Consider the following 26,239-nt stretch of genomic DNA (forward strand, 5'->3'; position numbering starts at 1 on the left):
TAAAATATCTGTCGTTTTATGGAACTCCCTTCTCTTTCCCATCCACACTCCTCAATGCAAAATGTACAATTAACTCAAGATTTTCAGTTACTTTTTCTAACTGTGATATACTTTTCAGATCACTTTTCCAGAAATATTAAAACTATTGTCCTACTCACCTTCATTTCCATTTAAATTCTGCTAAGAAAACACCTCCCCACTTTTAATGTAAGTAGAATAGAAGCTCTCTTGCATGAACCCCACACACAGTGAAGATGCCACATTACTAATATTATCCATTCCTTCTTTAAATTACACTGACGATTCTTGTGACATGCCGAAAACTCACCATCAATAAGCTACTCTGAGGTAAACCAAAACATTTCTACCTTATGACCAACAAACAAGGAGTCGTAAGAACAATGGAACGTCAGGTTTATAAGGACCAGAAATGTCATCCAGATTAATTTCCCAGTACTGCATCATACTCTTTTTCTACATGGTATCCAGCTGTTGGATGGAGACCCCTTAAAACTCTTGTTATGTGGATTTAAACTGGGGATTAATACATAAAGCAAACATCAATGTCCATCAACAGGTGAATGGATGAAGAAGATGTGGTATACACACACACACACACACACACACACACACACACACACACACACACAATGGCATATTACTCAGCCATAAAAAAGAATGAAATAATGCCATTTGCAGCAACATGGATGGACCTGGTGGGTATTATGTAAGTGAAGTAAGTCAGACAGAGAATGACAAGTACTGTATGATATCGCTTATATGTGGAATCTAAACAATAAAATAAACTAGTGAATATAACAAAAAAGAAACAGAGTCACACATACAGAGAACAAAATAGTGGTTACTAGTGGGGAGGGGCACAATGCAGTAGAGGATTAAGAGGTACAAACTATTATGTATAAAATAAGTAAGCTTAACCAACATTTTATATAACTATAAATGGAATATAACATTCAAAAATTATAAATCACTATGCTGTACACCTAAAACTTACATAATATTGTACATCAACTATACCTCAATAAAAAAAACTTTTTTAACTGGAAAAATTGTTAATTACTCCTTAAAAAAAAAGAAAAAAGGAAGAAACAAAAACATCAGGAAGGATATGAAATCCATTACACCATTACAATATTCTCCTGTCTATTCAGGAAATTACAAACAATAACAATATGTACCACTTTTTCTTTTATTTTGGCCAATGGAAAACACTGGCAAACCACTTCACCTCTCTGTGCCCTAGTTTCCACATCTGTAAAATGAGAAGCTGGGCTAAATTTTCTGGCCCCTATGAAATAATGAAAGGCAGAGCAAGCAGCTATAAACATTCACCTGTATCTAAACCGCGACCCTAATCGAATAAATCCCGATCGGTGAGAATGCTTCTGGACAGGGCCTCGGAGGCGGAAGAAGGCGTGATGCTCCACAGCACACTTCCATAAATGTTTGCACGCTTTGGGGTGATCCAGTCTGAAGACAAACGTATGCTCCTGTTCTTTGCCCTGAGAAAGAAACGCATGTTAACAGAGGTAATTATTAGCTCCAATGGTCCTGTCCCCTCGCATTCAGCTATGAATACAAGCACAGCAAGAGCAAGAATCAAATAATAAAGCATCTAGTTTGCTCCCTGAGACTCTGACACTCTTTAGAGCTACTACATAAAACGGCAGAGTTAAAATCAAGCTGCCCATTTTCTCAGCCAATACAAAATTATTCCTATTTTCTCTCTACTTACATGATCTCATTTCTCAGAGACATAAAATGAGCCTTTATCTGCCATACTTCAGGATAAATGTATAATATAATTTAAAGGTTCATATAAGATCTGGCAACATACGTAACAGCCTTAAAAGTGGCCACATTCTTTATTATAGTAACCATAATCTAATTAGTAACCAGGAATCTAATTACACTAGTTAACATTCATAGACACTCTTCCAAGAATTTCACATGAATTGCTTCAATGAGTAGATACTATCACTATCTCCATTTCACAGATAAGAAAACTGAGGCTCAAGAAATTAAGCCCAATGTCACAAAGCTACTAAGAGAGGAAACCAGAATTTGAACCTAACCATTGGTCCAGAGCCTACCTTTGTAACCACTAAGCTATCCTGTATCTCTAGGGGAAAAGACTTTCTCAACACCAGAATTTACACCCAAAGATTTTCTTCACAGTCTCATTTATAATAGTCAAAACTGGAACAAAACCCTAAATGTCCAAAACATGAGAAATGTAATAAAGTAAACAATGATATTATTTACAAACTATACAGAGAGATAAATGAATAAAAGATGAATGAACCAATGCAGTATTGTTTATTCATACTGCAGAATACTATACATGGGTTAAAGTGAATGAACTAGGTCTACCTGTTTAGGCAAAATAAGCAAGCTGCAAAAATAACCCCCACCCTAATACATATGTATATTATATATAATATATATGTAGATTTATAAAACATTCTACCACATTTCATGATGTGGTTATATTTACAACAGGTTAGAAAACATGAGAATGATACCCTGCGAGAATGAGGAAGAAAGAGAGAAGCTATGGCTCAGACCTTAGCTGTATCAAACAGAACTTCTTGAATGAGACAAACAGCACACGACCCAACAGAAAAATCAACAACAGGCTTAAACACGCACTTCATTAGAAAGACTATCCAAACATCCAATAAATATATAAATAAGTGTTAAACTGAAGCAGTCATCAGAGGAATGCAAACTAAAGCCACAAAATGATTCTACTACCAGAATGGGTAAAATGAGAACGAGAACTCCAAACACAAGGCAAAGAATAAACGGAACTCTCAGACACTCAGGGTGGGAGTGCAGCTGAGTGTGTAGACAGGCTGGCAAACAGTGTGGCGGCCTCCACAACAGCCAAACACACGCACATGCCAGGGCTCAGGGCAGCACTCTTCTTACTAGCCAAAAGTTAACAGCAACTCAAATGTCCATCAACAGCAGGATGGATAATACTAGTGTATTCACAAAACTGAATACTATATAACAGCAGGAATGCGCCAACTATAACCACCTGCTGCAGCAGGGGTGAAAGCTCACAGCTACAGCCCTGAAATAATACAGAAGCAAGACACAAAGAGAACAGTCAGCCAGGTTTCATTTACATAAAGTCCAAAATATAAGCAAAAACTAATCTCTGGTCTTAAAGCCAGGCCAGGAGAGTGGTTACCCTTGGGGAACTGTACCTGTGGGGCGGAGCACAGGAGAAATTTAATTCTGCTGCAATTCTGTTTCCTCATCCTGGTGCTGGTCATACAAGTATACATAAGAATTCAACACAAGCTGTACATTTATTTTTACACTTATCTGAATGAATGTTATACTTCAATGAAATTTACCAACAGAAACTACACATAGAAAAAAACATGAGAAAATAGATAACCTCAAAACAGGGAAAAACTTTCTATGACACAAAACCCAGAAGCCATGAAAGATTAATAAATTCACCTATTTAAAATTTCTTAAAGTGCATGACAAAACCCACAATAAGCACTGTTGAAAGAAAAACAACTATTAGATAAAATATTTATAATGTCTGTGACAAAGGGCAAGACCTATAAGAAAAAAGCCAATAACCCAAAAGAAAAATGGGCAAAGGAATAGACAGTTTAGAAAAAAGGAACTCAAGTAACTCAAATGTATGAAGAGATGTTCAATATCACTCATAATAACAGAAATAACATGTAAACCTACAATGAAATTCCATTTTTTACCTTTCAGATACAAATGTGTTTAACTCCTTCTCAGGAAATAGGCCTGTACACTAAAAACTACGCAAGCTGGTAGGACCTCTCTATATCCAGGACAAATGCACATAACCATTCAACCCCACAAACCCCCTTCTAGGAAATTATCCTACAGTTACCTGCCAGTGTACAAATTAATTATATATAGTGAATAAAAGAGTGAATGTCAATTAATTGAGAACTGATTAAATAAATTAGAGTACACCATACACTAGAATACTATGCATTTTAGTTTGCTTTTATGAGAATGAAGAACAACTTTAGGTACTGACGTAGAAAACATTCCAAGTTAGAACATAAAGTTTAAAAAGGATAAGTAGAGAACCCTGTATGTAAGTATGGCAACCTCTGCATAAAAAAGAATTGAGGGGGACTTCCCTGGTGATGCTCCTGCCAATGCAGGGGACATGGGTTTGAGCCCTGGTCTGGGAAGATCCCACATGCCACGGAGCAACTAAGCCCGTGAGCCACAACTACTGAGCCTGCGAACCACAACTACTGAGCCCGCGCGCCACAACTACTGAGCCTGCGTGCCTGGAGCCTGTGCTCCGCAACAAGAGAAGCCACCGCAATGAGAAGCCCGAGTACCACAATGAAGAGTAGCCCCCGCTCACCGCAAATAGAGAAAGCCCACGCGCAGCAACAAAGACCAAATGCAGCCAAAAATAAATAAATTAAATAAATAAATTTTAAAAAAGAGAATTGATATACACATTTGCTTATATGTATCCTCAAAAAGATATCCAAGAAGCTAATACTATATTAGATCAAATCTAAAATGCTATCAATTGTGAGATGCACAAGTATTTTATGACCCAGTAAGAACAGGTATCACCCATTAAATTATGACCATATTTTCTTATCACACAGAACTGTATTTTATTCTTCTTGAACGATTCCTTTAGATTTACATACAAATATCATTTAATCGCATCTGTGCTTACATAAAAAGGAAAATATTTGTAAAATAGATTGCTTTTAGATGCGAAATCTGCCTCTTCTGAATCATTTTCAACTCATTTGTTGATAACATAATGATCATCTGTGCCATCAAGAGATTTCTTTTTAAAATGCTCTCTTATTGTCTCTGATTTTCTTCCAACCTGTGTGATAGGGCAATCCTTTGCGTGCATCTCAGTAATATAACCTAAAACTTTCAAAAAACTTGTAACTGCTTCATCTAATTTTCAGGATCTTCTTTTTTTAGGTTCTGCTAAGTGGCACTACTCACACTTCACTGTGCAAACAAATCTTTTTAACATTTCCCCTATTTCCTTTTATTTGTATCCATCTATACGTATATTTCAAACTTATTACTTTGCATGCAGTAAAATTACTTTTTTAAAATTTACTCACAATTCTGTGGGTTTTGAAAATGCAGAGGATCATGCAACCACCACCAAAATCAGGATACAGAATAGTTCTCTCACCCCCCCAAATTCCCCGTGCTGGTCCTTTGTAGTGAAGCATCTTCACACCGCCAGTCTCAAAGGATCAGTGAGCTATTCTCTATTCCTACAGGTTTGCCTTTCCTAGACTGTCATATAAATGGAATCATACAGTCATAATCTCTTGAGTTGGGCTTCATTTTTTATTATAAATTTATTTCATTTATTTATTTTTGGCTGCGTTGGGTCTTTGTTGCTGTGTGTGGACTTTCTCTAGTTGCAGCGAGCGGCGGCTACTCTTCCTTGTGGTGCACAGGCTTCTCATTGCAGTGGCTTCTCTTATTGGCAGAGCACCGGCTCTAGGCAGGCAGGCTTCAATAGTTGTGGCACACAGGCTCAGTAGTTGTGGCTCGCAGGCTCTAGAGCACAGGCTCAGTAGTTGTGGCGCATGGGCTTAGTTGCTCCGCGGCATGTGGGGTCTTCCCGGACCAGTGTCCCCTGCATTGGCAGGTGGATTCTGAACCACTGTGCCACCAGGGAAGCCCCGGTGGGAGGATTCTTAACCACCAGGTCACAAGGGAAGTCCTGAGTCGGGCTTCTTACACTTAGCATAATTCATCTGAGATGCATTCGTATTGTTATGAGTTTATCAATCAGGAACTAGATTTAACTGAAAAAAAGATAATCCTTAGTACAGAAGGCTTTATTAAAGAATTTATTAGGTAGATCTTTTTGATTAATCTTTTTGATCAGGGACTAAAGCCATTTAAATATAAATTTTTACATATTTGAGATATATTGTCAACAAAGGAACAAGAGAAGTCTTTTATTTAATCTTTAACCTTAAAGACAGAAATCTATAGTTTTAGGATGGTATGACCTAAAGCAGGAAATTACTTAATTAAGTTATTAATTACACTAAGTTTCTGTTCTATGGCTCTATAAAACAACATGTGTTCCCCCTTTTAGAGCCTTAAGTTACCATATAACACAGTCACTGTTAAATATGTAATACAATATAATTCCTACCTGATCATCATCTTCTACAACCACCAAGGTTAGTTTATTCTTCTTAAAATCCAATCTGGTTATCTTGGGCCTATAACAATGTGAGAGTAACAGCCGGATTTCAATAAATGTTCTCTGAATTTAAAAACTTTGTTGTTACTTCAAGCATATTAATCATCTGACTTCTGAATTGAAAGCTGGATAAGAGGGTAAACATAACCTGCACTGCCCAGCAAAAAAGTCTCCAATCTAAAAAATAGTTAAGGTAACAGAAAAAAAATTTTCAAAAGCAATACCTTTGGCAAAATTTCTGCTGCACATATGTAAGACATTAAAAATGTTAAGAAAAGAGAAAATGAAGATCTATCTATATATCATATATATTCATAGGCCCCTAACGACGGTGGAAGAGATTCTCCAAGCCTAATGTCACAGTAGCAGCACAGGAACTGGATATAGGAAAAACTATAAAGCTTTTTAAAAGGCATAAAAAAAAACTTACTGATCTTCAACTCTATTTTCTATAGCAATTTTGATTAAAGACATCTTTAATTTAAGAAATAAAAAATTTTTAAAACTTCACTCTATGGCCCACTTTCCATCTCCCACCTGTACAAAAATCCTAAGCAACCTACCAAACTTATCTCTGTACTTCTATGACCTGTGAATGTGAAAACAACATGACTCTCACTCTCACTAATTTTTAAATATAACTTATCTAAAATAGAATTGTAAAACAGAACTTGTTTACAAGAGCTGTACTAAAACAGTAAGTAAATAAAGAAGTATAACAGGAGGGGAGAATCTAGCATTTAAGTTTAACAAATACTTACACAGTGCCTAGTAAGTGTCGGGTACTCTACTAAGTGTTTTACATGTATTAATTCAATTGATTCTTATGAGGTAGTACAAATGATGCTTTCCTTATCTCTCTACCTGGAGCATTCTCTGGCCATGAAGGATGCTCCACCCGCCCAGTGGGCAAGCTGGAAGGCTCAGAGAGTTCACACTTAAGGACTAGAGAAATACATAATACAGCTTTCTCACCCAAGGGACAAGTATAAAGGTGTTACACTCAAGTGTCCCAGGGAATCTCTAGGAGGTACAAAAAAAAAATGAAATACTATCTTCACCTTTCTGAGGGAAAATAATTTTCACCCTAAAATTCCATTCTCAGCCCAGTTATCAAGAAAGCATAAGAGAAGAATAAACCATTTTAAGGCATCAAAGGATTCAAATAATTTACCTCGTACACCCTTTTCTTAGGCATTACTTAAGGATGTATCAGAAAAACAGAAGGAAAGACAAGAAAATATGGAAGACGACACAGATTCATAACTGAGAAAATGGGAAAACAAAGTCCCAAGATAAAACCTGGAGAGCAGCCTGGAAGAGTCAACAGTTCCAACTGGAAAAGAGTCAGCTCAGGCAACCCCGGAGGATTTGAAAAAACTCAAGGAGACAAAGGCAGGTCATTTAAAGAGATGTGTGGGGTGCATGAGAGCCAAGAGCTCCAGGAAAACAAAGGAAACATAATCCCAGTTGTGAGTTCAAGGATTTCAGGGCTGATGAAGAAAAAGACGGGAGCAGGAGACAGCAGCACTGAACAGCGGGGCTCTGCTGAGGGGTCCCTTCAGGCCGCAGACCTTCCAGAGGAAGCGGCCCAGGGCTCCCACCTGGGAGGGGAAGAGGGTAAGGGAACTCCCAGGAGGGAGGAAGACCAGAGAGGCAGGGGAATTCCACGTCTAGGGCTTGGCATCCAGCGGCAGGGGGACAGGTCTCTGAGCCACAGAGCTCCGAAGAGCAGGAGAGGTCTGGGGTCTCTTACAGCTACAGCATTTGCTTATCCACGGCTAGCAGATGTGAAGTGCAGTTTGCAGTGAGATATGCAAAACCAGGCATGCTCTGAATGGCTAAAACTACACTTGTTGGGCTGTATTTAAAGCAACTGAATGTGTAAGAATTTGAGTTTGGCACTGGCGGGCTCTGAGCTAAGGGTCCTGGCATGTTATGAAGAAGTAAACAACTGATATCCAACAGCCAACTTCAGCCCATGTATATAACCCAGGCTACTACTTAGCTCCACACTGGTTCTGACAAACACATAATAATATAAACACTATTTCCTGATTTTCAGCTTTTAGAAACAACCAGACAAAACCTGAAGAACTTAATTATGGTTATGAAACCCAAGTAATATCTACCCTTGATGTAAAAGTAACATGAAATATAAGTTAGAAGTATGGATGACAGAAGCTGGGACCCAGGAAGAGAAGCACAGCTCTAAAGGAGGGCAGAAGTATTACTATCTCTTTCACACAAAAGGGGCGGGTGGGTGGGGAGTGAAAGACCGTGAAACAAAGCACACTCAAGACAGCAACATAACTGTGGGACGGAGGGAGTGGCCATGTGAACACTTAATACACAGAACTAGATGCTATCTATGTTAAGGCATGTATTTTGACATACCTTGAAACTAATGGAAAATGCAACTAGAAGACTTTAAAAAATTGCCTCGGGGGAGAAGACTAAAGACGAACAGGAGGATGACAGGAGATAGCTGCAGTTCACTTCCAAGCTTGCCAGAACTATTTCCAAATTCTGCTTTCTGTACTAACTTCATATAAGTGTTTCTATTCATTAAAAAAAATAAAACAACAGTAATTATCTTTGACATTAACTCTGCTTACCAAAAAAATAAGCCAATTTTGGTCTCTCCTTCAAAAACAAGGACTCCTGTTGGGGTCAGTCCCAAACTGTAGTCATTCCCATCTCTGGCCTAATTTTAGGGGAGCAACATGTGTTAGCTTTACCTGAATAAAACAGGTTTCACATTTTCACACAACTGCTTAATTTTCTTTTCATATTGAATTATATTAATTACATACAGACTAGTATTAATATGAAGGTGTTTTCAACAATTAAAGAACCCAAAATCACATTCTCAGTAAACTTCATGCATATTAATAGACACTATAGTTTTAAGGTATGTCTTCACTGGAAATACATAGTGATTAACTCCCATGACAAAGAAAGCTTTCCAGAGTCTTCCCAAATTCTAGTCACTATTTAAATCACAGATTTTGAAAAAGACTGCCTTTCTGGGAAAATTTAGCTTCTTAAACTAAAAATAACAAATCACTACATAAGCTGTACTAGACTACAGCTTATCAAAGTCCTCTCAAGCTACAAATTTTTAACTTTACTTTCTAAATTATTTTCATTTTTACAGAGCCTACTCAGCTTACATGATAAAAGATGAAATGAATATGAAGTGAAAGAATAAAAAGTGGGTTAAAAAACAAAAAAAACCACAACAGCAACAGCTTAAAACCAAAGACATACCTTTTTGGAGATTTTGGCTGTTTCTCCTCTCTCTTATAAGGAATTTCTGTGTGAGACTCCCATCATTCAGTATTTACCCTCCATCTTCATAACCACTCATTCAAAGAACCCGGTGTTAGGCCCTGCAAACTCCACACTCCCCCTCACACTGAAAGAATCCATAATCACCTTGAGTCTTGAAGGAATAACGCTTTTAAGAAGTATCACCACACAGTGCTTACCTTGACCACATGCATATCAACCCCATACATTTCTAGCCACTTGGCTTTATTCAGATAATTGGTTTCAGCTTGTGCTGGTGTCTGACCTCTGAAATTTAAAAAACAAAAAATTTTAAGATGATTATGAATATACAATGAATTCTATACCAAGCAGAGAAACAGAAGAAAACATAGGAAATCACTGTTGCGGTGATGTGACGGTACCTGCATTCCTTCCATTTCTCAAAAACAGCCAGCTCCATCTCTTCCGTCTGAACGGGCACAAACCTGAACTCAGACACAAGTTCAGGACTGTGCTCGGCAAGGTCGTAGTCACCAAGTTCAGCTATAAACGTAAGTTTCACAGTTATGTTTTGTTAATAAGTTTACTTCCTGCTGAATCCTTCTTCAAGACCCATTATATTAATAAAAACTGCTAAGAAGATTAGATTCTTTCTTAAACTACAAGGCATTCATAACACCCAGACCATTCCCAAAAATAAATCTAGCTTTGACTTAAGACTTATCTGTCTGTACACACAAATCAAGCACTTGCGGTTGGTAGTGTATTTTCAATTAAATGTCTTTCTCTTAATTTATTCATATGCTATAATGTTTAGCTTTTGAAAACCTCTTTTAGACTTCCATAGAGAAATACCTTTTGATCGTATATTGAATAAACAAAAATATTAGCAATCCTTAAAAAACAATTAGCTGGCATCTGTTAAGAAGCTAATATGCACAGAACATGACATCAAATATCACTGTAAGAAATAATCACCGTCCTTCCTGGAATTTTAAATTATTAATCCCAAAGAAATAACAAAAAAAAAGTTACTAAAAAATACCTTGTGAAGGCAGCAGGAAAAGAACTGGGCAATGAACAGACATTTATGTGCCCATCTGTGGTTATCTCTGAACTGGGCTTGGGGAAGGAGCGGAAACAATGATTCTAATATTCTATTCTTTAGAAATATTTCCTTTAAAAAAATATTTTACTCTAATTAAAATATTTCCATTTTGATAAAAAGTTTGGCTGTGGAAAGAAAAAGTACATGAGAACTACTTTGATCATAAAAATGGTAATAATTTGTTGCTTCCTGAGCATCTAATTTACACACTAGACATATTACAGATGTACTGTCATTGAACTTCACAACAACCTTGGAAAATATTCTCACTCCTACTTCACTGCTGAACAAAATGCTCTTCTGTCTGGATCACAAGTTCTTTAAGAAGCCCCAAACCAAATCTGCTACATAATGTTGTTCAGGATATATACTAAAATGGTAAAGAAAAACTGAACTTGAGAGTGTGAGAAAAGTGATAAAGATTATTCTGATAAAACAGAAAATCATAAATGCGAAGCAAGGAGCTCATTTTATGAAGATGGGAGTAACACTCCAGCTGAATCACTCTTCAGGACCTTAATAGTTAGTAGGACTTGGTAAGCTACTAGACACGGGACAACGGGATGCCTAAGACGTAGTCTGAAGTTTGGAGGAATCACAACAGTAGCAGTGCCACACCCACTGTGTGGCCACATGGCGTCGGATGAGGATGAGCAGCTCTGCTCCGAAGCCCTGGAGGCTGCCCGTGTCTGTGCCAACGAGGACCAGGTGAAACGCCGGGGCAAAGATGCTGTTCACATTTGCGTGCAGCCCCACCCTTCCCACGTCATCCGCACCAACAGGATGCTGTCCTGTGCTGGAGCTGATGGGCTCCAGACAGGTATGCAAGGGGCCTCTGGAAAGCCCAGGGCACAGTGGCCAGGGTCCACACTGGCCAAGTCACAATGTCACCCGCACCAAGCTGCAGAACAAGTAGCATGTGATCGAGGCCCTCCACAGGGCCAAGTTCAAGTTCCCTGGCCACCACAGATTCTCCTCATCTCCAAGATGTGGGGACTGACGCAGTTTAACGCGGATGAATTTGAAAGCACGGTGGCAGAGACCCAGCTCACGCCGGATGGCTGTGGGGTCGAGTACACCCCTAACCGTGGCCCCTGGACACGCAGCGGGCCCTGCCCTCGCGACAGCCTTGGCGCCGTCCCTCCTTGTGTGTGCCCACCAATACATCCTACTTTCTTGTCAAACAAAAAAAGGTGCCATGGATGCAAGAGAAAAGGAGGAAAGATTTTATTCAGGGAAAAAATATGATAGGTAGGGCTAAGAGAGAATATTACACAGCCACATGCATGAATCAGACAATGAGTACTTAGTGAGCATTACTTTGAATGAGTGTTTTGTTAAATAGACAAAAAATGTATAAAAATCATATTTTCAAGAAGTGTATACTTTGGCAGTCACAAAACTTATGAGACACAGAATATAAGAAGCAGTAAGTGGTGGAACACAGATGCTGAAAGTGACAGCTTTTCTGTAGATCTGAGAGTTTCAGAATTAACAACCTCACACAGCAATTAATAAAACAAAAAATGTGCTTTCAAGAAAAGATGCACGCAATTATACAGCGTGATCATTACAGTGCTAGAGGCACAATACTTCCAAACTACTATCTATTTGACTTTCCAGCAGATGAGAAAACGAGTTTTAGTTTGTAGACAGACTACAATTTACACTAGCGGCAAATTTTTGAAGTACAGAAATTTCCTTCAGTCACCAATCCCTCTATCGACAGAAAAATATGCTTTCTAAAATAGGAGAAGTACAAAATAAGCAAAATAATAGGTTTACCATAAAACATGAAAATTTAGTCTCATTATTATCCACACAATGGAAAATAAATACTGCTGATCTTAGACAGACTGGGGATAATATGGAATCACCCCAAAAAAGCATAAAATTAGTAATGTCTTAATAATCATTAAATATTGCTTTTATTCTAGTATATACGGATACTCCAGTCAGGATATTTCTTTCCCTTTTGTGAACAAGGACTGAAGATTATTATTTTCCCAAAGCATCAATTTTTCAGAAGAGAATACCTAAGTTCAACAAATATTTGATCAGTGTAACAAGGTACAAAAGGGTAAGTTTTTCATTAATCTCACTGACTGGAAAACGCTTCTTAAAAAATTCTTCAAATAACCATCAGGAACTTTTAAATACATGCTAAGTATTTCTTTCATGGATTTATTTTTAAGGATAAGACTAAAGAAAGCAAACCAGGTGGTACAGCAACAATTTGCTCATATATCCCTGCATTCTTTTTGAAGGAAAAAAATTAGCTGAGGATCCAACTAAAACAGATATTGAATTATCAAGTAGACTGCAATTTCTGTTTGAAAACACTATTAGATGGAAAGGGAGCAAGTAAAGACAAAGGGAAGAAAAAGAAGGCAATATCTAAAAGGAGGGAAAAGCAGAGCTGGGTCCTGATACATGTTGACACAAACCGTGGTTGTTCTTTTCTCACACACCACTTTGAATTTCTTGAAATTCCTCAAATGCACACAAAGAAGAATTATGCTTCACTCTTAACAGGCAACATAAAAAACTGCTTACCCTGCAAGTTATAAGCTGCCAACTGAACCGCTGTATCAAAAGGACACTCCAATCTGAGAGCAGAACACAAATGTGTTAAACACGCCAGTGTCATGACCTTTGTTTTACGATAAATGGAAATAAGACATACTTTGACCATTTCTTTTTCATAATTAACTAAGAACTTATTTTTCAACTACTCAAGAAAATGTGGTTTACCTTAAACTAATACTCACTTTCCACTGAGAATATCTTGTTTTAATTGAAGAACAAATAAGTACCTAAGAAAAATAAAAGGCACAAATTTAACTAAACAGATCAATCTACCATGAAAAATAATCCTGCTCTTCTAATCTGAGAAGAAACATTCTTAATTACAAAACTTTACCCACAATAAAGTCTGTAAAGGAAAAAAGAATATGAAACAAGGGGCACTCAGTGTCAGGAGGATGGGCCAGCGTACAGGGTAGCCCCTCAAAAGAAAAGGTTTCGCAAATTACTGCGAATGAGCTCTGTGATCTGCTTCACCTTCACTGTGACGACACAGCCACCTCATACGTAAAACGATATGGCAATGTACGCAGGGGTAAGAGCTCTAATCTTGTCCACTAGCAGAGTGTTCAAGAGGAACGCCTTCTAAAGGGACTCAGCAATTCAATTTTTTACTTAATAAAAATAGTATGTGTGCATGGTCATAGATATGCAATACAGAGTCCATGAATAAATACTGAGGCAAGACAAAATAAAAATAAATGTTTGTAACTTACTTAAAGTTACTGAAAACTATTCAAGCAAAATCAGGATTCAACATTTTTCAATAATCAATGGCATTTCAATAAAGAAAGTCAGGAGCCAACTTGAAACAACTCTCAGTGGCCGAAAATAGATCATTTTGAACATCAATAGACACAATATGATAATGTACTGAAGCACATCAGTCCTATTTAAAATTCATGAGTTGACAATGATACTTAAAAACAGAACTCACTGGTTACGTTTGCTTGATGCTAGAGAACCAACTGTTTGTTTTGAAAACTGGTAAGTAAAGGAAAACATTCTACGCTTAAAAAAATACTGCCCCAAATGAAATTATCTTGTCTGGTATCTTGTTACCAGGGGCAAAGTATCCATTTCACTAGCTGTCTGTACACTGGAAGGAACTGTAAAGGCAACCTCCCGACATCTTTAGCCAGCCTGACCAAAACTTTACGCTCGCACACAGCTCCAGACATTGGGCTTACCGGGTTCGTTCTTCACGAAGATTATTTGGTTCTGAGGAATAAAACTTAACTCGAAGATGCAGACAATAGGGTGAACCAACTGCCATCAAAAGAAAAAACAGGGAGTGTAACTTTTCAATATGGTTATTTAAATAAGTAAGAATTTTCAGTCAGTAAATCTGTCAAAAATCTACTGAAGTGGACAGAAGGTGACAGATTATTGTGGCAATAATTCAGGTTCCACTGCGGGCCCAATGAAGCCTAACACAATCAACAGACGTTGTAAGTATACCAGCCACCATGTAGCAGTGTCACATCATATCTGTCCTCCCAGGAACAGACAGCTCCAGATTAAGTCTAATAGTTCAGGGCCAAATACGCTGAATGAAAAAGTCTTGACTATGCACTCTGACAGCCCTAAAAACCTGCCGAGCTCTGTTTCTCAAGAGCAAGGAGGGACGCCTGTTATTAACTGCGCGTGGCAAGTCCGCCCACATCCTTTCCAATCCACTTCACCAACCTCGACATTCTCAGAAGCCCCATTACTTTGTAAAAAGAGTTGAGGTGCCCTAAAAATCTCTGTTACTACAGAAAACATGATGGATTACGGACTGGACACTGGTATTGTCCCCTGACTATCGCTAGGAACAATACTGACATTTTATGTGAATGACTTCTTTTCATTATTCTTAATTAAAGAAAAAAGTTACAGCCTTAAATTCTCAAAATATTTTCTAGAGCAGGGCAGACACCAAACAGAAAAATTCCAATATAAGTAATTACTAAAGAAAAGTTAAGCATCTCATGGGAACTCACATCTCATTTCCAAACTGCAAGCCTTTCTCCTGGAAACAAACTGTAAGGCACTTGAATCTAGATTACCATCAACCTTATATAATTTACAGGGTGGGTCAGTATATTGGATTGAAATTATTTTTAGAAAGTGGAGATGCTAAGAAACTCATTGGAAACATGATTTCTTATGTCCCTACGACGAGAAATCAGTTTCTAACATACAATTATATATAATTCGATTTCCAATTTTTTTCACAATTTTTTCAACACTTACTTTTTACTTGCTTTTTGATGCTTTTTGTACCATCCAACCAATGCTGAAAACAAAAACAAAAAGTTAGCTCTTAAGCAGATGAGAGAACTTAACATTTTAATTACGAAAAGTTAATTTTCATCATGCTTTTGCTGATAAGGATACAGAAATATTTCACAAGAGAAAAACAAATGTGAGACTGAAAACTGGAGAGCAGGGGAGTGTTAATCTGGCCAGAATCCACAGCAAGCTTATGACACATATAAACAACAACAACAAAAAACCCTAAAACCAGATATATGACTTCTTAAACCATCTCCTCTGCTCTCTCAGTAACAAGGATGATATTCTAAATTTTGCCCTCAGTTTTTCTCACTGTTCCCCAAAAGATGACTCTTTCAAAACTGATAAAATTAGAAGTATCCTCATATTCTAGTACTTGGTTCATTCTTGTAATAAAAATGTGAGATTTATTAACAGATCATAACCACAAATTAGGTGAAATAACAATGTCACTTATGTTTTACAAAATAGGTACTACTCAGAGTAGTGGTCTCTGAAAGACCTTACACAATAAAATTAGATCTCTCTCATAACTAAGGCCCTATCTATTAAATAAGCAGTCTTTGCTCCTTTGCTTTACAAATAAAAAAAGGTAACATTGTGATTAGCAGACTTCTGGTTTCAACAGTAACAGCCTTTTCTGACTTCTGTAACCTCTTCACTCTGAAATGCCCAAAAACACAAACAGACCTAAGAACCGATTCCAGAGACTTCCACTGATAAACCACTCCCAGCTCACTTCTCACTATTAATCCCTTTACACCAAGTCCTAACAGGGACAGGACGCACTCATCGCACTAAGACACACATGACTGTGTTCTCTTCAGCATGCTTACAATTCCAAGCACCCTAACCCAAAGGAGTGCTCTTGTGCTACAGCTCACAGAGCTAAGGATTCCAGTCTCAGAAACCCAGACAGGCAAAGTGTGGGTAAACGAGGCTGCATTGTTAACGGACTTGTAACCATTTGCTTTTCTTGCCAATTATTTGCCTAGCCTCTTCTCTCCATTCTCTGCCAAGATCCAAAAGTGAAATTCACAGAACTGCCAGTGTGCCGGCAAGGTACCTCTGCGTGTGGACGCAAGATGGTCAGCAGACATCTCCAAAGGCAATTAAATACAGCGCAGTATCTCCTCTGGATTCCACGTGTGCAGGCTACTCAGTCAGCCATCTCTCATCTCTCAATAAATGCAGTCGGACATCTACTTTTAAGCACACTTTAATCTGGCAACTGTTCAGTTTTACACATCTTTCCATTAATACAATGTTTGGCCAGCCACTAGGCAGAACATAATTCAATCTATCAGCTGGAAAGAGTTCAACTAGGACAGTGACAAGTTCACCCATCACTGCCAAGCCCAGGAATCTACTGTACAAAAACCCCAGACTTAGTTGTGCAAAATACCTACTACAGCCTAATGCCAATCACACACTAGGTATGAGATAAATTTTGCTTATATGCCCTAGATTGTTTTCTCCCCACAACCATGGATCTGGGAGTTGCCCTATCTTCAGGCTTCATCTATTATACTGCAGTGAATTCGGAAGTGAATGCTGGTCACCCAGGCATCTCATGCAGCCACAGTTAGGGAGACTCTCATTCACCATAATGAACACCAATGAGCACACACCTTCTGAGAGGCAATCTGACTATGCCTTTAAAATAACTATGTGCCTTTGACTCAGCAGTTCTGCATCTAGAAACCATTATGGATGATTTAACCCACAAGGAATTATATCAGAGAAAAGAAAGAAATCTGTATATCCAGCAATAGTGAACTGGTTAAATAAAGTATTTCAACATTATAGAACTGTGCAACAATGAAAAATAATGAAAGTAAAAGTAGTTAAGAACCTGGAAAATTATTTATAGTATACTGTTAAAATGGTTTTTTTGTTTTTTGGGGTTTTTCTTTCTTATTTTTTAAATGTTTTGGCTGCGTTGGGTCTTCGTTGTTGCGCACAGGCTTTCTGTAGTTGTGGCGAGCGGGGGCTACTCTTCATTGCGGTGCGAGGGCTTCTCATTGCAGTGGCTTCTCTTGTTGCGGAGCATGGGCTCTAGGTGCACGGGCTTCAGTAGTTGTGGTGTGCGTGCTCAGTAGTCATGGCTCGTCAGCTTAGTTGCTCCGTGGCATGTGGGATCTTCCCGGACCAAGCCTCAAAACTGTGTCCCCTTCACGGGCAGGTGGATTCTTAACCACTGCACCACCAGGGAAGTCCCATTAAAATTGTTAAAGGCAAATTACAACATATTATAAATTGTTTTTTCAAAATGTACAAATTTGTACATTTTGATCCTTGAACAAAGGGGCTGAACTTTGCAGGTCCACTGATACGTAGATTTTTTTCACTAAAACGTGCACTACAGCACCACACAATCCTCAGTTGGTTGAATTCACAGATGCAGAACCTCAGATATAGAAGGCCAACTATAGAAGTTATACGCTGATTTTCAACTGCATCCCTAACCCCACACTGGTCATGGGTCCACTGTACATAAAAGCATGCCTTTTGGGCTTCCCTGGTGGTGCAATGGTTAAGAATCCGCCTGCCAATGCAGGGGACACGGGTTCAAGCCCTGGCCTGGGAAGATCCCACATGCCATGGAGCAACTAAGCCCATGTGCCACAACTACTGAGCCCACGTGCGACAACTACTGAGCCCAGGCGCCTAGAGCCCGTGCTCCGCAACAAGAGAAGCCATCACAATGAGAAGCCCGCACACCACACCGAAGAGTAGCCCCCGCTCGCAACTAGAGAAAGCCCGCGCACAGCAATGAAGACCCAACACAGCCAAAAATTAATTAATTAATTTTTAAAAATGCCTTTTCTTTTGGACTGAGGCAATCTATTACAAAGCAGTAAGAGATGGTACAGCTAGGTGGCTGAGACGGCTGGTGATCATTTTTCTTTGTGTTTTCCTGTATTTTCAACTTAGTCTACAACAAGCACACTCTTACTTAAAACAATAATCATGGACCCCCTTATTTTAATATTTCATATGAGTAATATATTCATGTGGCTTAATTTTTTGGTAATATTAAAAGGTATATGGTCAACAGTCCCTCCAACCCCTGCAATACCAACTTCTATCATCATATGCACCACTCCCCACCCACCAAGATATTTACTGGTTTCTGATTCCTTCCAGAGTTTCTTCAAACAAAGAAAAGAAAAAAATTGTGTGTGTTGGTAAAGAGTAAAGAAATTAATAATGGGCTGAAAATCAACAGGCTAAATATAAATTTTGACAGAATAAATTTAAGGGATATTGAGAAGGAAACATTAATGTAAGACAGACCAATACTATTTCAATAACAACTTAGTCTTTCTTAGACAGTTGTAACAAATTTCTTCCAGTTTAAGAACATTTAGGGCCAGTCTCATAAATGGACCTTTAATCTCTACTTTGTGCCCTAATGCTCTAAGAAGCACATTAAACATACAATCATCCTGGTGAGACAAAGGATCAGCGTTTTCTTCCAAGCAGGCATTTTAGTCTGTTTTCTACCTGCATGTAATAGCTTCTACACTCCGCACTCCCTTTGGACAACCCAAAACTCAGGTAAAGCATCAAGCACAGTTTAAAGTAAAATTTAGGAGCTGGGGGAATTCCTGGTGACGTTCTGGGAAAGGTCTGAGTTCATGTTTGCATATCCTCTAGTCTGTTTTCTTTCATCTCCTCCACATTCCAAGCCCAGGGACTGGAAAATTCAGAGCTCAGAGACAGGCACTGATAGTATTTTCCTTGAATCTCTAGGAGTTGAGTTTAAATTACAGCAGAAGATAAAAGTGAGAGCATGCAGACATAGACTCCTGGATGCACAGTGTGGAACTAATATGGCTCTCTTTCCTCATGGACATTAAAAAGGAAACAAACTCCCTTCTAATTTCCTAAAGTTTGGTTGATAAAATTAGAATTCAAAGGATATGGGAAGCTACATTTTTTTCCATCCTATTGAGCTAGGCATGAAAGAACAATTACTTACTTGTGTGTCTTAAAATATACATAATAATCACAAACAGAACAACAGGTATTACTAAACTAAACAAAAGAATCACCTAGGGAGCTTCCAAAACATGAATAAACACACACCCTTATCCAGGCCCTATAGCCAGTCTGTAAACAGCTCTTCAAATGAATGATTTCTGACTTCTAATGCCCACATGACTCCACTGCTTCTGCTCAAAGAGCAAAGAGCTTATGGCAGACAAATGTTAACCATCTTTCCAAACAACTGCCTCTGCAAAAAATATTTCTCCTGTGAGGAGTAGAGGCTCATGCTCTGCATTAAAGGATTATTTTAAAGCAAATTTTAACACTTTAAACAATTAACAAATGTTAAAAATCAATGAATGCCATGAAAACAGAAGATCAATCTAACTGAAAACACTTCAATTTACTCTAGGTTCCATTATAAATTCTACCTGGCTGATTACTTTCTTGGCGTTAAGTCTGTGTTATAAGACATTCCAAATGAAGCCTTAGATGAGCCATTAAAATATATTTTCCACTGTATCTTTCTGTGTGTTATTAGTATGCCTTCTTAGGGCTCTTAAAGTCAAATTTAAAATGGAAATGTAGATGAGTTAGGTAGCTTATACATTCACTCTCTGGAAATACAGCACATAATCTATTTTGGAAATACACTTTTTTGAAAAAAAAATACATGTGCAAATATATGTGCCTGTGTGCGTGTCACAATATAGAATACATACATATGTATATTTAACATATAGGTTATTTCTATATATTTTTCACTCCCCACTACTTTATCGACCCTATTGTTTGTGTTAAGTTCTCAGTAACAATCCAAAAATCCAAATCAGCTGCCAACAGTGATCATTTCACCTCCTTCTTTCCAACGTTTATAACTCCTATAACTGCATTTGCTGTTACGTCTGTTATGAAATTTAATAGCAGTGGTAATAAGGGGCATCTCTGTCTCCTGCCTGTCTGTAGTAGGAATGCTTCTGTTGTTTGTTTCTCTATTAATGTAAAGTTGTTTGTCTGTTGTACTTTAATCACCAAAAATCTGTACAGAAGTTGAGCAAAGCCCTTGAGCAACTACCAGGTCTGTTCTCACAGGTGCCGCCTGCTGGGCCACCTGTCTGCCGAACACCTACCATCACCCTGGAGACGGGCGCAGCTTCCAAAACTAGGCTAGATCTACGCAGGGAGAAGGGAGGTCAATTCTGTACAGGCCAAAGTCCATGAGGTTTATTCAAGGGGTTCTGGGGCCAGGAAGAGGCTCCAAAGGTCACTGAACCCACACGAAAGGAAGTCGAGAGTGGAGTATTATCTGCCCAACCTCAGATGAGGCAAACACAGCTCACCACATCACACCCGCAGTGCCAGGAACAAGGCCTGCCCCTTCCCCTGGCTCAGGGATCTAGGACCCGCCACGGAGGGTCCACTCTTGCTGTCTCCAGCTGTGCACTTGCACAGTATTTCCCCAGTGTTCCACCAGACGACTAAAATGTTGTCTACCTCTCAGCTTTGGATTCAACATCTCATTTCCATCTGCACTCAGTGTTGTCTAAACTAAATGCCATAAACTTCAAGTAATCAAGTTACTTCTCTTACTTTCTTCTGTGGTAGAGATTTGAGTGTCAATCTTTTCTGAATGTAGTTTCACTTAAGTGTATGATGAAGCAGTTAACAGCATAAATGAAGGGTTAGGTAGCCTGCTCAGAAGTGGCACACATCAGACTTATATTCTACTGCCAAGAGCAAGTCACGTGGTCAAAACCTAGCACCAACTAAGCAAGAAAGTATCATCCTCTTAACAGCAAAGGCAGGAGACGATCCCATGATATACAATACAACATCTGATGAATTATAATGACTGATATTGAATCATCCATGCATTTCTGAGAATAAACTCCACCTGATCATAATGTATTATTTATACTTTTAATAGGCTGCTGAACATAGTGTGCTGGTATTTTATTTAGGATTTTTTACATAAAGAACAAGGGAAGTTTAATATATCAATATATATACATATATATGTATATATATAATGAACCAATACAAGCTATCAAATTGATTTAAGGAAAAGGCAAAAAATAATTACTATTGTGTTTTTTCCTTCTTTTCCGAGGATTATGAGAAATGCTACCTATGTTTCCCTTTACTGAACGTAAGTGTCTACAATCTAGGTGACTCATTCTTTTTTAAAAACTTGATTGGGCCAGTTAAAATTCTAAGCTCTAAATATGAAGTTTGAGAAACTTCATTAACCAGAGGTCACAAACGTATAGATAGATCAGAGGATTAAATCTTGGCCAAAACGTATTTTGTTTGGTCCATACTATACTTTTCAAATGCTTTAAAAAATTTTTTATTATGAAATGTTCACAGGAAGCTGCAAGAGGGCCTATCTTCCCCTTTGTCCCCCAGTGCTTACATCTTACACAATTATAGTACAATATTAAAATCAGGAGACTCACGTTGGTACAACGTGCATACACAGTTCTATGTCACTTTATCACACGGCTAGAGTCCTGAACTGATGCCACAACCAAGATAAAGAAACATTCCACTAGCACCAAGAGCTCTCAGGTAATACTCCTCTACAGACACACCTCTCCCACCTTCAACATCCCTAAACCTCAGCAACCGTTAATTTGATCTCTCTCTCTCTAATTTTGTTGAGAGTGTTACATAAATGGAAATATACAGCATATGACCTTTTGAGATTGGCTGTTTTTATTCATCATAATGCCCTTGAAACCCATCCAAGTTGTGTGTGTCAACAGATTTTTGTTTTCTATTGCTGAGTAGTATTCCAAGGTATGAATGTGTCACAGTTGGTTTAATCATTAACCTACTGTAGGACACTGGTTTTTTTCAAGTTCTTTGCTATTACTAATAAAGTCACGAACAATCATGCACAGGTTTTTGTGAAGACATAAGTCTTCATTTCTCTAGGATAAATGACCATATATACGATTGCTGAGTCACATGCAAATGTAAGTTTGGCTTTTTTAAGAAGCTGCCAGACTATTTTCCGCGGCAGCTGAACCGTTCTGACGCTCCCCAAAGCAGTGTATGAGAGATCCAGTTGCCCCACATCCTCCCCAGCATTTGGAGTTGTCACAATGTTTTATTTCAGCTGTTCTCACAGGTGTACAGTGATGACAGCTCACCAAGGTCTTACTTTGCATTTCCCTGATGTCTAGGGATGTTGAACTTTTTTGTGTGTGTTTACTTGCCATCTGTATATCCTCTTTGGTGAAATGTCTCTTCATGTCTTTGGTTCACTTTTCTAACTGGATTATTTGTTTTCTAAATGTTGAGTTTAGGAGTTCTTTATATACACTAGATATGAGTTCTTTGTCAGATATGTGGTTTGTGAATATTTTCTCCCCATCTATAGCTTGGCTTTTGATCCTTTTAAGAGGGCCTTTCCCAGAGCAAAACGTTGTAATTTTTATAAAATTCATCTTATCGGTTTTTAAAAAATGGATCATGTTTTTGGTGTCACGTCTCATAAATCTTCTCCAATCCTAGGTCTCAAAGATTTTCTGCTATGTATTTCTAAGTTTATAGTTTTACATCTTATGCTTACATACACCATCTATTTTTGAGTTAATTTTTGTATAGGTATGAGGTTTAGGCCAGGGTTCATTTTTTCACCTGATATCCAGTTGATCCAGCACCATTATTAACACTACTCTTCTTTCACTGAACTTCTCTGGAATCTTTGTCAAAAATCAGCTGGACACAGCCATGCACAGCTTCTTCTGAGCTCCCCATTTTGTGCCACTGATCTGCATGTCTGAGGTTCTGCCAACGCCATGCGGTCCTGTTTACGGCAGTTGTAACTCTTCAAGTTGAGCAGAGCAAGTACTCTCACTATTTTTCTTTTTCGAAATGGTTTTTTAGCTATTCTAGAGCCTCTGCCTTTCCATATAAGTTTTAAAATAATTTTGTCTATATCTACAAAGGATTTTCTTGAATTCTGATACAAACTGCATTAAATTTGTATATTAATTAGGGAAAAACAGATAACTTTGCTGAGTCTTCTAATCCATGCACACAGCATGTCTCTCAATTTATTTAGCTCTTTTTTGATTTCTTCCATCAGCCACTCTATTTTTTAAAATTTAACCACTGTTTTTAAAAAATGAAAGATTTATTCTAAAGATCTGGATTTCCAGCTTCTCTTGAAATACCTGAAGATCCAGCAATGCTATCTGGCAACAAATGGCTAGAGCTAGGTGGTACCTGCCCCTCTGCCTCCTTTTTGCAGGCAAAAGTGATATGCTCCCTACTTCACCACAATTCCTCTACCAATCAATGTGTCAGCTACAATTTATCACGGTGCTGTCTTTTTCTGTCTCTGTATCTATCAAAAATGAGAAAAGAAACCATACCAAGCAGGTAGTATGATTCAAAAAAAGAGAAAAACCATACTTCTTCTTGGAAATAAATAACACTCCCATGTCTTTAATATGCATGCCATCTCGCTTCCCTTTTGTTCTCCTGATTCCTGTAGCTTTTTGATTTTAAGACTGAATATTATTCCTTCAAAATAAATCATACAAGGCTTCCCTGGTGGCGCAGTGGTTGAGAGTCCGCCTGCTGATGCAGGGGACACGGGTTCGTGCCCCGTTCCGGGAGGATCCCGCATGCCGCAGAGCGGCTGGGCTTGTGGGCCGTGGCCACTGGGCCTGCGCGTCCGGAGCCTGTGCTCCGCAGCGGGAGAGGCCACAGCGGGGAGAGGCCCGCATACCGCAAAAAAACAAAAACAAAAACAAAATAAATCATACATGTTCTCTAGCAAATCGTTATAGTTAATTCCAATTAACAATTCTGCAAATTCTTATTGTACTAACCTAAAACCACACAGTATCAAAAGAAGAATTCCTTCTTGCCTGGCTTAAGATATATTACTTCCATGCTGGAAAGTTCTATTGTACAAGAAAATTACCCCAAATCACCCTTTTTAAAAAAACCATTGATGTATACAGTTCTGCTGCCATAAGGCAACTCTTTACACATCCTGTTATTTCTATGAGAGAGTTTCCCAAAATCCTTCATCAAGAAGGAAGGATTCATTAAATTACCATAAAGTTTTTTGCAGAGTCATACAATGAGATTTAATAACAAGGTTTCACCAACAGTATAAAAGATAATAAATTTTCAAAAACAATATTATCATAAAGACTTGAAGAAAAAGCATGCAAATGAATACCATCATCTGTTTTTCCTTAAGCCACAGGTTGTTTATTTGCTAAAGAAGAGTTATTACTAAATAAGAGTCCATAGGTGGGCTTCTGGAATACCTGAATTACCTATACATGTGCACGGAATGTTATATGTACGTGCCTTTTTCTAGGGAAAGCATCCATAGATTTTGTCATCATAACTCAAGGTTTAAGATCATCACTGGACTATATAAAATGATACTAAATTAAGTTTAGATTTGAAAATAGAAACGGGGCAGTATTGTGCAGTCAACTAAAAACAAGGGTAACCATATATCCTAGTATGCCAGAATAATCCTGGTTTAGGCCTACTATCCCAACCTCTCCATCCAGTAAGTCCACCTCTGGCACTCTACAGTGGTCTGGTTTAAAAAGTGAAGAAACAAACAGAACATTTGAATATAACTATAACAAGTAAAGAGATTGAGTCACTAATCAAAAAACTTCCCAGAAAAGCCCAGGCCCCAGATGGCTTCACTGGTGAATTCTACCAAGTGTTGAAATAAGAATGAACACCAATCCTTCGTGAGAGCTTCCAAAAAATAGACGAGAGAAGACTTTCCAATTCATTCTGAATGAAACCAGACAAAGATATTGCAAGGGGGAAAAAACAAAAAAAACTATAGACCAATATTCCTTATGAATATGGACTTCAAAATCCTCAACAAAATCAAATCAAGCAACATATATAAAGGATTATATGCCATGACCAAGTGAAATTTATCCCAGAAATGCAAGAAAGGTTCAACACACCAACAAAAATATCAATGTAATACATCATATTAACAGAATACAGGAAATATACCATATGATCTCAACAGATGCAGAAAAAGCATTTAACAAAACCCAACACCCTTTCTCGATAAAAACGTACAAATAGGAATAGAAGAGACCTTCTTCAAAATGATAAAGGGCACCTATAAAACTCCCACAGGTAACATCATACTTGATTGGTGAAAGACTTAACGCTTTTCCCCTAAGATCAAGAATAAGACAAGAATGTCCACCTTTACCACTTCTATTCAACATTTTGGTAAAGGTTCTAGACAGGGCACTTAGGCAAGAAAAAGAGATAAAAGAAAAAGAAATAAAAGGCATTCAGATTCAAAAGGAAGAAGTAAAACTTACCTCTTTTTGCCGATGACATGATCTTATTCATAAAACACATAAAAACGAATACATAAGTTCAGCAAGGTTGCAAGATACAAGATAAATATGTGAAAATGAATTCTATATACTAGAATCCAAACAAAATACAAAAATGATATCAAGAAAATCACATATTACAATAGCATCAAAGGAATAAGAGTAAGTTTAACCAAGAAGGTGAAAAACACTGTTTTAAGAAATATAAAGACCTAATCCATGGAAAGACATTCCGTGGTCATGTATAATACTTAACATTGTTAAGATGATGATACTTCCCAAATGGATATACAAATTCAATGCAACTCTGGTCAAAACTCCAATTGCCTGATTCACAGAAAGACAGACAAGACGAAA

At 38.0% G+C, this 26,239-nt stretch overlaps 1 protein-coding gene across 8 annotated transcripts in view; it reads right to left on the reverse strand.

The window, feature by feature from the left end:
- The window catches only part of EPB41L5 (erythrocyte membrane protein band 4.1 like 5), a 165,473-nt gene that overhangs the window by 88,094 nt on the left and 51,140 nt on the right, over positions 1–26,239 (reverse strand). For all 8 annotated transcript variants that reach the window (XM_060153158.1, XM_060153157.1, XM_060153156.1 and 5 more), the window contains exons 4-12: positions 15,477–15,519; positions 14,429–14,507; positions 13,424–13,468; positions 13,209–13,261; positions 9,967–10,087; positions 9,763–9,850; positions 8,887–8,975; positions 6,218–6,287; positions 1,354–1,523 (exon numbers count right to left, since the gene is read on the reverse strand). In XM_060153158.1, coding sequence (XP_060009141.1) covers positions 1,354–1,523; positions 6,218–6,287; positions 8,887–8,975; positions 9,763–9,850; positions 9,967–10,087; positions 13,209–13,261; positions 13,424–13,468; positions 14,429–14,507; positions 15,477–15,519 — 758 coding nt within the window. The remainder of the gene's footprint in view (positions 1–1,353; positions 1,524–6,217; positions 6,288–8,886; positions 8,976–9,762; positions 9,851–9,966; positions 10,088–13,208; positions 13,262–13,423; positions 13,469–14,428; positions 14,508–15,476; positions 15,520–26,239) is intronic.

The sequence above is a fragment of the Lagenorhynchus albirostris genome, chromosome 6 (genome assembly GCF_949774975.1).
Source record: "Lagenorhynchus albirostris chromosome 6, mLagAlb1.1, whole genome shotgun sequence".
In the NCBI taxonomy this organism is placed as follows: domain Eukaryota; kingdom Metazoa; phylum Chordata; class Mammalia; order Artiodactyla; family Delphinidae; genus Lagenorhynchus; species Lagenorhynchus albirostris.